This window comes from Acomys minous (genome assembly GCF_964271855.1).
Source record: "Acomys minous genome assembly, chromosome: 15".
Lineage (NCBI taxonomy): Eukaryota > Metazoa > Chordata > Mammalia > Rodentia > Muridae > Acomys > Acomys minous.
The window spans coordinates 94,061,047-94,073,139 of NC_140497.1; the positions used below are offsets into that span (position 1 = coordinate 94,061,047).

At 41.9% G+C, this 12,093-nt stretch overlaps 1 protein-coding gene across 2 annotated transcripts; it reads left to right on the top strand.

Moving 5' to 3' along the window:
• The first annotated feature begins 4,351 nt into the window (after positions 1-4,351).
• SPP1 (secreted phosphoprotein 1) lies at positions 4,352-11,228 on the top strand. 2 transcript variants are annotated; one of them, XM_084758107.1, is made up of 7 exons: positions 4,352-4,509; positions 5,569-5,636; positions 5,729-5,767; positions 7,842-7,922; positions 8,430-8,471; positions 9,430-9,705; positions 10,427-11,228. In XM_084758107.1, exons 2-7 carry the CDS (start codon positions 5,583-5,585, stop codon positions 10,829-10,831), a joined length of 897 nt encoding a protein of 298 aa, XP_084614233.1. In that variant the 5' UTR covers positions 4,352-4,509; positions 5,569-5,582; the 3' UTR covers positions 10,832-11,228. The 2 variants fall into 2 exon arrangements, with proteins under 2 accessions (XP_084614233.1, XP_084614232.1); XM_084758106.1 differs by having other exon boundaries at positions 4,371-4,563.
• Positions 11,229-12,093: the final 865 nt, after the last annotated feature.

Sequence of the window (12,093 nt, forward strand, 5' to 3'; positions counted from 1 at the left end):
AAAGAGAGGTAGGCCAATTTCTGTGAGTCTAAGGCTAGCCTGATCTACAAAGCAAGTTCCAGGACAGCCACAGCTATTACACAGAGAAATCCTGTTTAAAACAAAACAAAACAAACAAACAAAAACTAAGAATAGAAAGGCAATATGATACAACTATACTGTGAACCAAAGTTGACACGACACGGAAGTGCCTACAACCCATATTTGTTGCAACATTATTCATAGTGGTCAACTTAGGAACTTAGTCTAGGTGTCAGTCAGCAGATGATGGTTAAAGAAAGTGTGCTACGTATGAAGAATGAAATCATGTCATTTGCCGCAAAGTGGAGACAACCAGAAATCATTATGTTTAGATAATGGTTAGAATAAGCCAAACTCATATTGGATCCTTAGCGTTTTACAGGTACATAAGCCATGTGCAGTAAGGATTCTAAGTTAATACACTACAGAGATACTTACGTATTCAAATGCATTGCTGCGCTGCTCACAAAGGCCAGACTATGGAACCAACCCAGGTGTCTATCAATGAATGGATGAATGAAGAAAGTGTGGTATACATACACAGTGGGATTTTACTCAGTTATGAAGAATGAAATTCATAGAAAAATGGACGAGAGTAGAGGTAATTAATGTTGAAAGAAAAATATTCAAGTGTAGACTTAAGTTTGTGTGTGTGAGAGTGTGATTGTATGTATGAATGGGTGTCTGCAAGTGTGTAAGAGTGTGAGTGTGTGTGTGACTGGGTGTCTGTGAGTGTGTGTGTGTGTGTGTGTGTGTGTGTGAATGGGTGTCTGTGTGTGTAAGAGTGTGAGTGTATGTGTGAATGGGTGTCTGCAAGTGGGTGAATGTATGAGTGTGTGGATGGGTGTGTGTGTGTGTGAGTGAGTGTGTATGTGAGTATGTGTGTGACTGGCTGTCTGCAAGTGTATGTATGTGTGAGTGTGTGTATGTACGAGTGTGTGTGACTGGGTGTCTGCGAGTGTGTGTATGTGAGAGTGTATGTATGTGTGAGTGTGCATGTGACTGGGTATCTTTGAGTGTGTGTTTGTGTGAGTGTGTAGGTGTGGGTGAAAGTAGAAAGGGGACAATGAGAGAAGAGGAAGAAGTCTAAAGGAAACAGTGAGTTAAGATGAAGGAGGTTATGGGATTTCTGCCTCTTATTATAAAACCAAAAGAGAAGACTATTTGGGGACCAACAAGAGGGACCAAGGGAACGAGGGGGGAGGGGAAGGAAGAACAAGGCACAATGATGTATGTGCATAAATATCTCACAAGGAAACATATTTGTGCTTTGAAAAAATGTAAGTTTTTTTTTTAGTTTGTACTCTTTAACATTTCTTGGGCCTTAAGGTGAAGCTTTTTAAAATGTGTTTTAATTCAAAACTAATGCTTACCATATAAGACCACCTTTTCAGGAGGCGAATTGTGTTATCTCCATCATTAAACAATGGGGTGAAAGGATTTATATTATTTCTTGAGAGTGTTTGGGAAAAATATCCTAATTTCGTGTCTGAACCTACCATCTCAGCCTTTGAGGAATAGCGTCTCCTCCTGTAGAATGAACCTGTGATGCATTAGTTATGATGTGAAGACACTTTAAAGACACCTGAGCCTTGATTTAGGGACAAAAGAAACATGGGTAGCTGCGAAGCTGTGCCGTTTAGAATCTACTTAGAAACCTCCAGGTAAGGTGGCTGTTAACAAACGGAATTCCCCATCAATTGAAGAAGCACTTAACAATTAACATTCCCAGCTGTGTGGGAACCTTTGCGTAAAGAAGACAATAACAATATTCTTCACATTGTAACTATGTAACTTCTGATGGTGTCTACATTTTAATCATCCTTTGTAACTAAGCTCCTTTATTCCCCTTGATAAGATTTACAAAGAATTCGGGCATCTTAAACCCTTGGTCCTATCAACCAACTCTTAGCTGACAAGGAGATTTGGGCATACAAGAGGTAACATTTCTGGGTCTAAATTGTTTAATCTGTGAATTCTAACAACTGGAACATTCCACTCAGGAAAAATGTCAGCAGGCTATATAAGCACGCACCCCCAGGGAATCAGAAGACCATGTTGTCATTCCCTGCTTTGCACAATTTGCTCCCAGAGCAAACTGCCGCATCCTCAAAGCGTCAGACACAGTCTTTAACCGTGAATTCACAAAGCTAGCCTTGGCCTTAGTGTAGGAAGAGCGAAGCGGACAGTTGCGTCGCCCCGGGGCTGCTGGAGGCATCATTGGTCTCAGGGTCTCTGGCCTCGAATTGCCCACTGGGTCATTGTTGAGAAATACTTCCTTACTCTGCCTTCTGGGAAAGCGCATACAGTAGGCCTCTAAGGACTGTCTCCCCTGCCGCCTCCAGGAAACATTAGATGCCTTTGCGGCTCCTAGTCGGCCGGCCTTTCCAGAAATGCTGCCACCGTGTGGCACTCGGGAGTTACAGAGTCCAGGAAGGGTCATAAGGTTCGACCCGAGGAGGTGGCGCCGCTCCAGCAAAATCTATTCCTATACCTCCCTGATTCGCGTTGAATCATCCCTGCGGGCGCAGGGGAAACTGCAGTGAACTCTGTGGGCAAATCGTTGTTTTTAGGATTTGTGGAATTTCCCTCCGCTACACTGAAAACACAGCAAGCTTGTGTGTGTGTGTGTTGTGCTTAAAGGGCAAAAAGAAGTTTCTGAAAAAGAGAAATAAGAGCCTGGTTTGTTGTTGTTGTTGTTGTTTTTGTTTTTTGCAACTTTCTAACCTGAGTGGTTTGTATTTGATAGTCATAGGCACCACCTTAACAAAGCTGTGCTAATGACCTTCAAATTAACAGTATCAGTTCATCAAGAGTACATCCACCAAGATAACCCAGATGCTCAGAACAGCTTTGTGCTATTTATTCTAACCCCGTAGGAAATTGCTTCATCTATATTCATATTAAAAGCATGTTTGGCACATAGGACTGAGAGCTAATACAACAACGGCTTGACCTGCCTTTAATCTCAATTAAGGACTGCCTCTTACAGTGGCGATATAAGGCAGTAACCTGTTGGCTCTCCACTCCAGGTAAAAGGGAAGAAAGAAAGTAATTGCTATATTAAATATTTAAAGCACTTCTGCGTCACCTATAATTTTATCTCGTTTGAATACCTCTCAATGACTCCGTAATGTTTTCTTAATGCAGATATGAGAAGGATTTTTCTTACAAAGTAGCCAACTCTATGTATGCTGGGAAATAAAACCAAGAAGAGGCAATTGATAGATGCAAGTTCTGTCTTTACAGATATCTGGTCCACCCTCCAAATGTGCACAGCTTAAAGACTGTACCTCTGCCCTCGTCCCCAACTCAAAGACATTAATAGTTAATATGCACACTCTTTAAAGTGGGGGAAGGGCTTTATAACACGTGAAGTACTGTTAACTGTCCATCTGCCAGTCCATTGTCCTAGAGAAAGGAAGGCCCAGTGACTTGCCCAAGGTCACACAGGGCATTGGTGACAGAAGGACTGAACGCCAGAAGTCTGGCTCCTGCAGCGTCGCTGCCCAGTGGGCATCCTGCTCTCCCGCATAAGCTGCTTAAGCAGCTCCTATCTAGGGTCACCCGCCCTCTTCTGTTTTACGTGGCTATACAGTTTATATGGTATCAGAACCATCGCTTCCCAGCTGCCCCATCAGAACAAGGAGATTCATGTCTCTGAAAGGTCACTGGAGGCATGTACGCCTTCACGGGCATGAGTGGAATTTGAGGGCCACTGTGTGGTTTATCTGACTGGCAAGCTGCTGCACAGTTGGGGTGTCAAAACCGAGCTGGTTTGTCTTGTTGTTATGTGAGGGGGAGGGGTCGCACTCTGTAGCCCAAGCTGACCTGGAACACAGTATGTAGCCCAGGCTAGCCTCAAAATCAAGGTGACCTTCTGGAATGCTGGGATTACAAGCTGGAGCCACTGCACCCCATCCACCCTGAGCTATTGGACCCATGGGCAAAGATTCTGTCTGCAGAAACAGCAGCTTCCTAGCCGTCAGGGAGTCCTGATAGAGACAAATGGTACATCCATGTGGCCTCTTCCTGTAACTTAGATAGGAGAACACATCCCAGCTCCTTTGACTCCCACGGATGTGTTTCCACTAAGTCAGCAACTATAAATGAAATCTCTATAAGAATGATTTACTCTTCCCTTCCTTGTGACTCCCTGAGTACTTTTCCTGGATTCTAAATGCAACCCATAAATGAAAAGGGTAGTTAATGACATTGTCCATAAGTGATGTTTTGTGTGTATTTCCTTTTCTTCATTTTTTTTTCTCAACCACAAAACCAGAGGGGGAAGTGTGGGAGCAGGTGGGCCGGGCAGTGGCAAAAACCTCATGACACATCACCCCGCCTCCCGGGCTGGAGGAGACTGTCTGGAGGAGCGTTTAAATTCTGGGAGGTCTGAGCTGTCAGCAGCAGGACAGAGCAGCCAAGCTTCAGCATCCTTGCAGCTTTGCCGTCTCCTGCGGGCCTTCTCGGAGGAAGCCAGCCAAGGTAAGCCCTGCTGCTGCCTGGTGAAGCTGCCGTTCTCCCGGCTGAATTCTGTGGGTGAGTTCAAAGAATGCTGTGCTAACTGGACCGCTTGTCTGTCAGACCTGCCCTGTTCTAGTCTTTATGAACAAGCAGGTCACATACATTGGAGGCTCCTAGGTGTCTTCAAAGTCAGTCAGAGGCAGAAGTTTCAAAATCGATCCAGTTGGTCCTCTAAAGGACAGAGAAAATTGCTACTAATCCTACACACACACACACACACACACACACACACACACACACACACTGTAAAGTTCTATGTATCTTTGGAACAAATGTCTACATAATTTTAAAGTGCGTGGATGAGTGTGGAGGCAACTAAGGAAGGATATTTTATATGTTAATATAAACCATTTGTGCTGTTGTGTTCTTTAAAATAAATTAACTCATTTCAAAAGGAAGCCTTTCTTAGTGTCTTGCTCCTGCACTTGGCTTTTAAATTTTTCACATAGGTCCCTCTGTGATAGCACGTAGACTCATTATCATGAAAAGCTGTTCACTGCTCTCAGTAATTTTGATTCAAAATAGAATCACTTACTCAATTTCAAAGAAAATCTTTGTTTTAACTTTGTATCGCTTTCATAATAATTTAAGTTAAAAAAACACATTTGAAGTGCAAATTGAAAAATGGGAATTTTTTTCTTTCATCATCCTATTTTCTCTTTATTTGTCATCCCTGGAAAAAGCATCCTTACGGTAGTTTGTTGTTTTAATTACCAACTTCCTGGCAGCTGATCTTAGGTGTGGCCAGCTGGGGACATCAAGGAGTGGTGGCATAGGCCCTGAGCCTCCCGATGTAACAGTTAGACAAGCAGCTGTGAAATGGCGCTCTGCCTTGCTAAGGGTGAGATATTAGAGAAAGAAAATGCACACAAATATTGATTCAAAAACCTACATGCTGAAGTTTTCTCTGAGTTGTAGAAAAAAATTCATAATTTGTTAGTGGCTTGGTGGTAATGTGGTGGTGCAAAGAGCATGTCTGAGCCTGTCAGGGTACCAAGTGTACAAATATGTGTGTTGCAGGACCGAGCACAGCCATGAGATTTGCAGTGATTTGCTTTTGCCTATTTGGCGTTGCCTCCTCCCTCCCGGTGAGTACAATGGAGGGTTAGAGGGAATTCGTGAAAGCAAGTGAGGTTTAGCACACTCACGCACACTTTCCCTTTTCTTTTCTGTGTTAAAGGTGAAGGTAGCTGACTCTGGTAGCTCCGAGGAGAAGCTGGTAAGCACCTCTGGGTTGATCATTTAACACAAGAATGTTGCCAGCGTCGCAAAGGTTGCTAGGAATAGCATTTTGTTCACTGCCTTTTTTATTCATCTTGATAATCAGTCCTGTTCATTCCAAACCACATACTACAGACAAAGACAGCACCAGACAGGCCATTGTTTTAAATAAATAATCTTATAATTAGATTTTAATATAAAGCAGGTCCTAGGACCTTGAGTGACTGCCTCTTTTCCTGGAGTCAGCGTGTTTTCCTTGAAGTGGAAAATCCCACAGGGTTTAGAACTTCACTCAAATGTTGGCTGGAGCTGTTTGTAGCACCATGATATTTACCATACCGCCCAAAATGTTCGCTAAGAAGTCCACTGTGAAAACACAGTCTGATCGCCAACCCCTGTACTCCGTCCAGCCTCTGAGCAGCAGCTTTGCACGCCTGCCTCTCCACAATAGGCAGAAATGTGCCAGCCAGACACAGGTGGGCCTCGGCCCCACAGTTCCAGGTGCACAGAATAAAGGCCAGTGCAGAGCTCATGGCAGCTTCATTGTTTGGTGTGTGAGATGGTGTGGGGGGCCTCTCTGTTTTCCTACAGTCTTCAGAACACAAGTGCTGGATCACAAGAACAAAATGGGAAATTAACATTTCCACGAAAGAGAGCAGCAATAATTAGTGCCTTAAAAATAGAATTTAAAAGTATTTTTCAAACACAGGGGTGCATTTTAAAAGACATAACAGTATAGGTCACCAAATCGTATTTAGGAAGTAGTTGAAGAACTCAAAAGTCAGTTTTCTAGAATCCCAGAAACAGGAAGCAGAAGAAAATAAGGAAAAGTGTTTAAGGATATACTCCTGAAAATGAACACAATAGCTTAAGGTTGTTGAATATTTTTGAGCCTATTCAATTTGGTTATCTATATATTATTCACATTACTTTCTTTATTGTTTAAATTTAACTTATTCCATGTGACAAAATGTCATATAATTCTGCACATATGTGAACACATGAACGTATCCCATCCCGTGGTATTTGCTCTGTGGACAGCAGCACCTAGTTCCTCTGGTGAGGCTCTGTAAAGCCCAGCAGAAGCCGTCTGTGTGCAGCGCTCTCTGTTAGAGGCGCATGCCTGCTCCGTTTCCCACTCACCCCCCCCCCACACACACACACCTCAGGTGACTGCAAAGGATGAGTGGAGACTCCAGGGGGTTCTTGATCTCAGTCACGTGACTGCGCATGACCATGGGAAACGTGTGCAGGACAGTATGCACTTCCTGAACTAGCATAATCACTTTCCAGATAGATTACTTTCCCTTAGGGACAGGATATTCTGTTTCTACCATTGACAGCGCAGTACAGTAGAACTGCTGCGCTTCAGCGTTGTATTCCTGGCGAGTAACCACTAGACTCACGCGACGATTGTGGCTAGTTCAATAAGGAGATTGAGGTTTTTTTTAAAACCTTAATTTTTATTGAAATTAACTACATTTAATTTAATCTTAACTTACATTAAAGTAGTTACCTGTGGCTGAGAACACCACCTCAGCAAGTCCAGCCTGAAAGAATCCTTTTAGAGAGTCTGTTCTATGGAAAGGAGACAGCTGCTGTCAAAAGCAATAAAGGGTGTTTAGCGCAGAGCAAGCTTCAACCAGCAAAGGTAGAACAGGAATGGAAGTCACTGATGGGTGGGCGCTGACAGCCAGTGTTGCCCGGTGAACGCCGGCACCACTGCTTCTCAACACCTAAGCCTCCCCCTGGCTGAGCTGCTTCTTCAGCATTGTTGGGAGAATACTGCTTTATACCTCTTAAGGGGTTGAAGGGACTGGACCAATATTTATAAATCACTTTGGATGAAGGTCTGACCCACTGTAAATGCTATTACGGGCGGCATTAAATGAATGAATGAGAGAAAAAGATGTTATGAAATGATTTCTGAAGTTTTGCATGTTGCTATGAGTATTTAGCATGCCTTGCCTTCAGAAATGGAAAGTACAGCTGCTTTCTAAACTCTGGCTTACAGATCCCTGTGTGTTCCCTTTAAAATAATGATAAATGCATTCTTTCTTTTTTTCAAATAGCTTTACAGCAAACACCCAGATGCTGTAGCCACGTGGCTGAAGCCGGACCCATCTCAGAAGCAGACCCTCCTAGCCCCACAGGTATTGTCTTTTAAATCTCTCAAAATTGAACAACAGGGCAGGAGCGCTGGCAAAGCCATTAAGAGCACTGGCTGCTCTTGCAGCGAACCTGGGTTCAGTTTCCAGCACTCAGATGTCAGCTCTCAGCCTTCTTTAAGTCCATTTCCAGGAGACCTATTGTCCCCTTCTGATCTCCTGGGGAACTGCATGCACATGGCACTATACATGCAAGCAAACCACTTATACACACAAAATATGATAAATAATTACTACTACTACAACAACAAAAGCAAACAAGCAAAGCCCTGAAGCAGTGACTACAGACAGCTCCTAATGAAGCCGTACAGACTAGTTAGTCAGTGGGATCTTCCTGCTGGTAGGTAACAGGGGACCAGGATACATTCTGTCCCACTAGAAACCATCATTCGGGCTGAAAAATAAGTCCAGCTTTAGACTGAAAAGAATGGCTTTGGAATAAAGCAGCTGAGTGCGTATGTTGTGTGCTAATATGTGGACTTCTTCCTTCAGAATGTCGTGTCCTCTGAAGAAACGGATGATGCTAAGCAAGAAGTAAGTTCCCCCTTTCAGTAAGACCCACTGTTAGCGATCTGGAGGAAGCCGCTGCCTGTTTCCTTCAGATTGTCAGTCCATTAGCAAGCGTCCCAGTGAATCTCCATTCAAAAGCTTGCTTACAAAGGAAACGCTCCCATGCACCCCTAAGCTACGCAGGTTCTTAGGGATACACTTAGTGTTACAGAAAGTGCCTACTCATGCCTATTACCTGAGCTGTCAAGCCTCTTATGGAGTATGAGAAGTAAGTTAAAGGTATTTTAACTGATATTTAATAAGCATATCATCAGTGATTAACCAAGCCCAAGATTTTTTTTTTTACTTCAAAAATGTTTCTGTTTCTGATATTAAAGATTATTCAGTAAGTGTTCTTTCCTATTTGCTGAGGAAATAAATAAAATTTCCCTTAAGATTCAGTTTAAGTGTACAGATAATCTCTGATGAGGAAAACTAGATAAAGAGAAGATTTTCAGATTTGTAGCTTAATAGACTTTAATCCCTCTTTCACTATATGAAATTGGGCTAGTTTGTAAAGCCACGCATAACAGTCATCTCCTAACTAGCCTTATTAACAGGGAGGCAATTATAGGTTTTGATCTCTATATTAAGACACAGATGATCTGATATCTTGGAGAACAACATTTCAGATGAAAAAAATCCTTAATCTAGCAATTATTTGTGCTCATTATCTCATTGAATTTAGTAAATTAATAATGTACATGTACTTATAAGCTTGGCTTGAAAGTCTCTAAGAAAATGGTATTTCATTAAAACGCCAAAAGTGAATGTGATTTCACTTATTGGTATGTTTGTTATAAAGCAAATAAGAGGCCTACTTCATTAGCTTGAAACCACAGAAAGCAAAGAGCTTGAAATGAAATTAAAAATATTCCAACAAAACTAGCACCGTATGAAACCCAAGCGCTGATTTGCTGAGCCGTGTTGGTTCTTGACCTAGACTCTCCCAAGCAAGTCCAACGAGAGCCATGACCATATGGACGATGATGATGATGATGACGATGCCCACGCCGACAGCGAGGATTCTGTGGACTCTGATGAGTCTGATGACGATTCTCACCATTCCAACGAGTCTGATGAGTACGTCACTGCTACTACACAGACAGAAGATGCCACTCCGATTGCCCCTACCATAGACATCCCCAATGGCAGAGGGGATAGTCTGGCTTACGGACTGAGGTCAAAGTCTGGGGAATTCCACATGTCTGATGACCAGGTAAGTCCCTTGTCAGACACATGGAAGGGCTGTGCCTTGAGCTCACTTCTAGGAAACCAGAGTCTGCAAATCTATTCACTATTCACCGAGCACTCCTTTATGACCCTTGAATACAGAGATTCACCCTACTTTTGTGGTCTCGTTTAAAGTGTACATAATGTTTTTTTTAAATTTTGTCTACCACACACAATTCCATTTTCCCATACCCCAAAATCTAAGCAATATTTAACAGCAATTATGTTACTTCAGTAGCTACCTAAGAAAAGAGCAATTATTTGTGAAGTATAATGGTTATATTTGGAAGCTAAGTGCATGAGAGAAATTATGAAATGACAGTTATAATGAACTTAGTCAAGGGTCTGGGTTAGACTTAGCCTTGTTATTTACTGTTCAGCTTACAATGTAACTTTCTATGTCTTTTCATGTGAAAAGATAATAATGAGATAACAAGACTACTTTACACACACACAAATGATATACCTAATAAGCTAGCAATGATTGACACGGAGGTGACTGCACACATAAGTGATATACCTAATACACTAGCAATGATTGACACAGAAGTGACTGGCAAAGTACAAAGTAAATGCTAGTACATTTTTTCTTCAATCAAAAATTTTAAAATATCTAGTACAGTTTGGCCTAAATGTTAGACATCAAAGGTTTATAATCTTCTTATCCATGGCTGTTTGCATAATTTTTCAATTTGCTCTTGGTTCAGTATCCTGATGCTACAGATGAGGACCTTGCCTCCCACATGAAGAGTGTGGAGTCAGATGAGGCTCTCCAGGTCATCTCCGTTGCCCAGCGTCTGAACATGCCCTCTGATCAGGACAGCGATGGGAAGACCAGTCATGAATCAAATCAGCTGGACGAACCAAGTGTGGAAACCCAGAGCCATGAACAACTCAGGGAGTATAAACAGAAGGCCAGTCATGAGAGCCCCGAGCAGTCTGATATGATTAGTAGCAAGGAAAAGTTCAAAGCCAGCCAGGGGCATCAGAGCCATGAGTTTCACAGCCATGAGGACAAGCTGCTCCTAGACCCTAAGGGCCAGGAGGATGGCCAACATCTGAAATTCCACATTTCTCATGAATTAGAGAGCTCATCTTCTGAGGTTAACTAAAAAAAGAGGCAAAATCACAGCTCCTTACTTTGCCTTTAGTAAAAACAAGAAAAAAATATTAGTGAGGGCACTAGCACTCATTTCTCAGCTTGGTGGATATATGTTTGTGGAGAAGGAAATAGATACTATTTTGGACCATTAGCTTAGTTTGTTGCTTCACGCCAGCGCCTTGTAACCTGAAAAGCTCCAGCACTTTGCTTCTATTCTTTCTGTTGAAGAAATGCAAATGGCCGCTGCATTTTAATGATTGTTATTCCTTTATGAACAAATGTATGTAGAAACAGGTTAAAAGAGATACTGTAACAGTCTGTGTCACTATACTCTTGTTTTTATAATTAGTGTATATTTTGTTGTGATCATTTTTGTTGGTGTGAATAAATCCTGTATCTCGAATGTACTAAGTCTGGTGGTGTCAATTATTGTTTATTAGTGTCTCACAACTGTTCTGCAATTTCTAAAATGTAACCATTTTAATGAACTTGCCCAATTTAGTTAAAGCCCTTTAGGCTTTTACTGATCAGTGGGACAAAGGTTACCTGGGATTTGACAACAGGTAGAACTACAAGGCTTTCTTAAAGTATTCTTATCTGATTATAACAGTCACTGGCTAATGTAAAAGGGAGTAAAAGCCTGGATGTAATAAAAAGTCAATTTTTATGTTTTCACCATTTGCTCAGTAAGCGTGTGGCTTTCCTGGCCTTATGGAATGTTGTCTAGATCTTCTAGCTGTCTGATCATTCTTGGGTGAGAAACAATATTTTTTTAATTAAAAGAATTTAATGATGCTTTAGGTGAAAACCAAATGTCCCAGTTTCATTCAAATGTGAAATTTCAGAAAGATTGGGGTGGAAAAAATACATTTGGTTTTTAAAACTAGATAGCCTATCTAGAAATCATGGAAACAATCTAAATACTTTTCAGTTGACAAATGAATAATGAAAATAATGTGCATATGTAGACTATATAGCGTACTATTCAGCTTTAAAGAAAAATGAAATCATGAAATTTGCAAGTAAGTGGATAAAACTAAAAAAAAAATCCATATTAAGGGGGTAACCCAGACTAAGGAGAACAAATGTTGCCCATCCCACTCTGTGATCACTAGCTACAGTGTTGCACATCCACATCCTTGTCTGTGATCCCTAGCTACAATGTTGCACATCCACATCCCTGTCTGTGATCCCTAGCTACAATGTTGCATATCCACATTCCTGTCTGTGATCCCTAGCTACAGTGTTGCACATCCACATCCCTGTCTGTGG

Bases quoted from the DNA above. Each gene is read 5' to 3' on its own strand.
- SPP1 (XM_084758107.1), top strand. From the start codon at position 5,583: ATGAGATTTGCAGTGATTTGCTTTTGCCTATTTGGCGTTGCCTCCTCC. The intron at 7,923-8,429 runs GTATTGTCTTTT...TTCTTCCTTCAG, and splicing joins AGACCCTCCTAGCCCCACAG to AATGTCGTGTCCTCTGAAGA. The intron at 8,472-9,429 runs GTAAGTTCCCCC...TTCTTGACCTAG, and splicing joins CGGATGATGCTAAGCAAGAA to ACTCTCCCAAGCAAGTCCAA.